This window comes from Cajanus cajan, chromosome 1 (genome assembly GCF_000230855.2).
Source record: "Cajanus cajan strain Asha chromosome 1, NIPB_CcT2T_4, whole genome shotgun sequence".
Classification (NCBI taxonomy): domain Eukaryota; kingdom Viridiplantae; phylum Streptophyta; class Magnoliopsida; order Fabales; family Fabaceae; genus Cajanus; species Cajanus cajan.
In genome coordinates this window covers 37,614,927-37,619,943 of record NC_138517.1, presented here as the reverse complement: position 1 = coordinate 37,619,943, position 5,017 = coordinate 37,614,927, and the positions used below count along the sequence as shown (strand labels likewise).

General features: G+C 34.6%; 1 protein-coding gene across 1 annotated transcript; it reads right to left on the bottom strand.

The window, feature by feature from the left end:
• Positions 1-795: 795 nt before the first annotated feature.
• On the bottom strand, positions 796-2,088 carry LOC145954460 (uncharacterized). The gene has a single exon (XM_083068688.1). It carries the CDS (start codon positions 2,086-2,088, stop codon positions 796-798), a length of 1,293 nt encoding a protein of 430 aa, XP_082924814.1.
• Positions 2,089-5,017: the final 2,929 nt, after the last annotated feature.

The window sequence follows — 5,017 nt, the reverse complement described above, 5'->3', positions numbered from 1 at the left end:
GCTTCTTGTTGGAGAGCGGTTGGTTAGATAGACTGCACATGCAACAACTTCAGCCCAAAACTCCTTTGGAAGTTTCTTACTTTTAAGCATGCTTCTTGCCATCTCCAAGATTGTTCTATTCTTCCTTTCAGCCACTCCGTTTTGTTGAGGCGATCTTTGCACTGTCAATTGTCGTCTAATTCCATTGTCTTCACAATACTTCTGAAACTCTTTTGATGTGAACTCTCCTCCACGATCGAATCTCAAAGCTTTGATCAGAAGGCCACTTTCCTTCTCAACATGGGCTTTAAACTTCTTGAAGTTCTCGAATACTTCTGATTTTTCTTTTAAGAAATATACCCATGTTTTTCTTGAAAAATCATCAATGAAGAGAAGGAAATAATTACTCTTACTAAGTGATCTTGGCTTGATTGGTCCGCACACATCTGTGTGTATGAGTTCTAATGGCTTTTGAGCTCTTGAGTCTGACTCCTTTGGAAAACTCAATCGAAATTGTTTTCCAAGTAGACATCCTTCACAGACTTGGTTGGGGTGAGTAATACAAGGCAGCCCTCTCACCATTGCCTTCTTGGAGAGCAACTCTAATCCTTTAAAATTAAGATGGCCAAATCGAAGATGGCAAAGCCACAATTGGTCTTTGTAGCACATCTTGAGACATTGTGGGCCATCACTTTGAATGTTGAGCACGCATCTATTTCTCGTCATTGGCACCTTTACAATGAATCTACTTGTGTTATCTCTTATAGAAAGGTTATTATTCTTAAGTTGAATATCATAACCTTTCTCTAAGAGTTGTCATTTTCCTTCCACCGCCACCTTTGATTCATCTCCAAAAGCCACGTTTCTCTTTACTGATTCGTCAAGCTCTGCGAACATGCTTCTTTTCCCACACATATGGTTACTTGCTCCACTGTCAAGGTACCACTGATTATCCTCGCCTTTATCTTGGCCCTTGTAAGCCAATAGCAAGGTACCATCTTCTTGACACCTTTCTTCAGCATAATTGGCTTTCTCTTCGACTTTATTTTTGTTAGGGGATCTACATTCAGAAGCATAATGTCCAAACTTATTACAATTGTAACACTTGATTCGTGACTTGTCATACCTTGAATTCGGATTTCCTCTCCCACGACCTCTGTTAGAGCTTTCTCCTCTCTGGTTATTATTGTTAGGCCTTCGTCCTTGTCCATGTCCATATGCACGCCCTCGTCCTTGTTCTTGACTATAACTTCGCCTTGATTGGTTGTGTGCATTTTCTTCTTTTCTTGAATCAACATGTGCCTTGAAGACTTGCTCCACGATCTCTTCCTTCTTCTTTTTCTTTTCTTCATAAGCTTGCAACGAACCAAGAAGTTGCTCTATTGACATGGCCTCCAAGTCTTTTGTTTCTTCGGTAATGGTGACAATATGTTCGAACTTTGGATCCAATGATCTAAGAATTTTCTCCATAATTCTTACATCATCTAACTTCTCACCATTTCTTTTTAGGTTATTAGTAACTGTTAAAACTCTCGAAAAGTAATCGGAGACTAGTTCTCCTTCCTTCATATGTAAAGCTTCAAACTTTCCTCTCAAAGTTTGAAGACGTACCTTTTTTACTTGATCTACTCCCTTGTAAGAGATCTTGAGCTTCTCCCATGCTTCCTTGGTTGTCTTGACTCCGGAAATCTTCTCAAAAGTATCTTCATCTAATCCTTGATAGATTAGACAGAGAGCTTTCTTGTCTCTCTTCCTTGAGTCTCTCAAGCTATCCTTTTGAGCTTGAGAAAGACTCTCTACATTCTCTGGTTCGGTGTGGCCCTTCTCGACCACCTCCCAAACATCATGTGCACCAAGGAGAGCTACCATCCTTAAGCTCCAATTGTCATAGTTGCTCTTGGTGAGCATCGGGACTTGAAAAGGAACTCCAGTATTTGCCATTTCTCTGAAGATCTTATGGCTCTTGATACCACTTTGTTGGGAAGAAACTTTAAAGGCTAGAAGGAAGTGTTTAAGATCGGGAGAGGTTGGAAGATTTTGAGAGAAAGAAAGGCTTGTTGTATTGAATGCTTCTAAACTTTTTGGCTTACCTCCAAATGATACAACCATCCCCTATTTATACTAGTGGCACCTCCTTAACCAATGGTTAGGATCTTGCCACCACAACATTCATCTAAGGGCTATAATTCATTCTCTAGAACTTTCTAAAACATTCCTACAATTCTAAACTTTCTAAACTTATCTAGAAACATCTTATGGATAAACATCTATAAATATTTTGTACATCATTCTAGAATCTTTTAGATATAATTTTCTAAAATTCTATTTAGGCCTTTGCTAATATTGGGCTTTTATCTTTTAAGCCCAACATACAAAATCAATTTATATTCCAACAGGACCATCCTATTTTCACTATAGGTCGTGTGTAGTTCTCCAAACACTTGCTCCACTTTCTACACATCCCGACATGAACAATGCTCAATACCATCACCATCGCGTGTTCCATTGTCCATCACCTTCCACCTTTAGTTTTTCTACTTCTTTACCTGTTGATATATCTTTTGTCTATGCTTACTCTCCACATAAGGAGATTTGTCTCTTAGTTTTGCATTTTTTTTTTAAACTATAGTTCACATAGGATTCTTTGGATAGAGTGAAGTGAGAATAAAAGTTGTTATTCAAATTTTTCGACAATCCAATTTTAATTTTATTAGATCATAATAGGATATGTACCTGTCTAAGGGCACACTCGTAGTCTTCTAGTAATTAGAGGGCCGAACGAGAGCTTCGAGTTGATGCTTTAGAGGGGGGAGGTACCTGCAAAAGGCACTCCGACGCTCAAGTCAGGACAAGCATAATTCTCGAGAGTAATAAATGAACAGTGACATACCTCGTTTCGTGTGACTTATTTATACTACCTGTCATGGGCCTGAGCGGGGTGGGCCTTCTCTGACATTTACCGAATTAGGTAATACGATGTTAATCGGCTGGTTATGCCTTAATTGCGTGTTGTCTTTTGTTAACCATGATTATCATCCTAACTATTCTCTATTGGTCCTTGGCCGAGCCGACAGGGCACGACCGAGACAACCTCTTTGGCCGAGCCGATAGGGAACGGCCGAGACAACCTCTGGCCGAGCCAACAGGGCACGACCGAGACAACCTCTCTGGTCGAACCGATAGGAAGAGGGTTGAATTCTCCATGGTTCTCGGCCCCTTACCGAGCCGAAGTAGTGTCCAAACTGCGGCAATATCTGATAGGACATGACGTGTCGGTCCACGTGGCCTTAATCGCGTGTTTCCCCTTGTTAATCATGATCATCGTCCTAACTACTGTCTGGCTCTGTCGGCCTTAGCCGAGCCGATAGAAAAAGGGTTGGGTTGTCCTTAGTTTTCGGCCCTCTGCCGAGCCGAGGTCGTGCCGAGAATTGTGTCAAAGTCCGATAGGACATCACATGTCGATCCACGTGACCGATAGGACACTTCCGGTACAGGATACATGTTTCCTCTCCAATTGAAATTAATATTGCAAAATTTTACATTTTTAGAAAAATATAGACATATATTGTTCAATGTAATAAGTATCATTTCTTACCTCAATTAATACTTTGTATTATCAAGTATAATTTCATTGTACTTCAATTGTAATTTTCAACTATTTTTCTGAAAAATTAAAAAATATCAACCAATATTTAATATATCTACAACTTAAAAATCACTACAATAAAAACAGAAATAATATATATATATATAACTATTGTTTTATTATGTTAATTTTTGATTTTGACTTTTTAAAATAATAATAGTTTTCATATGTAGGATAAAAATTTCACCAATTAACTTAACACAAAAAGGAGTGGAGAAGATATACCACATTACGAATTCAACTATTTGCGTAATTATTAGTTCAATCATTTAGAACGCATATTAAATAAGTTAAATCATAGGAAAATAAGGACTAAAGTCTAAAACTCTTCTTGGGGCGGGTTCCATCTCTTTATTATCCCTAATTTTTTAACGTTAAGTGTGTGTCCACACTTCTATAAAAACAATTTTTAACGACAATTTTTCCGATAAAAAGAGTATAATTGTTATTAAATTAATTATAAATTACATGATTTTGTGACCGATAAATATTAGTTATTAAAATTTAGGTTAAATTATACTTTTAATTTTTTATCTTATTTTTTTAAAATTTATTTTGATCTTTTATTTATTAAAATGTTCGTTTTAGTCTTTTATTTCTTATATTTGAACTAATTTCATCTTTTTAAAATAATTATTTTTAATTTTGCGAAATAATTTTGAATCATTTTTTGATTGATTCAAGACATGAAACTTGTAGTATTAGATTCACCTATAAGAAATTTATGAAATATTGTTGAAGTTTGAATGCAAGAGTTATAAACATAATGTAAAAAATATATCTTATGAACAATTAGAAAATAATATGAAATTAGTTTTTTAAATTTTCTTTATCATGTTTATATCCCATTTGGTTTGAACTTCAATTACATTTTTTAGTTTTTATATAGGTGAATCTTATGAGACAAGAGTTTCAAGTCTTAAATTAGTATATAAAAAAGAAGGATTCAAAAGGACTAAATTGATTTAAATTTAAAAGATAAAAGATAGAAATGAACATTTTAAAAGATAAAGGACTACAATTAATCTAAAAATTAATAGACCAAAAATATAATTTAGCCTAAAATTTATTATTTATTAGCTATTATTTTATACATGTAACCAGTTTAATTAAGTATTTCTTACAAATTAGTGAATCTTTATTAACATTCTATATAAATGTCGGTAATAGTATCAATGACTCTAGATTCATTAACTATTATTTAACTTCTAGTAAAAAAAAATAATGATAATTTATATGATCCCTAAAAAACAAAACAATGGCTGCAAAAAGTTAATTTTGATGTAATGGCACCATAGTCAATAATGTATGTTTTTTTTAACCACTAAAATTTTATTCATTTAAAAATTTTGTCGTATTTTAATTTCAAATTTAAATTATATTACTTTTAAT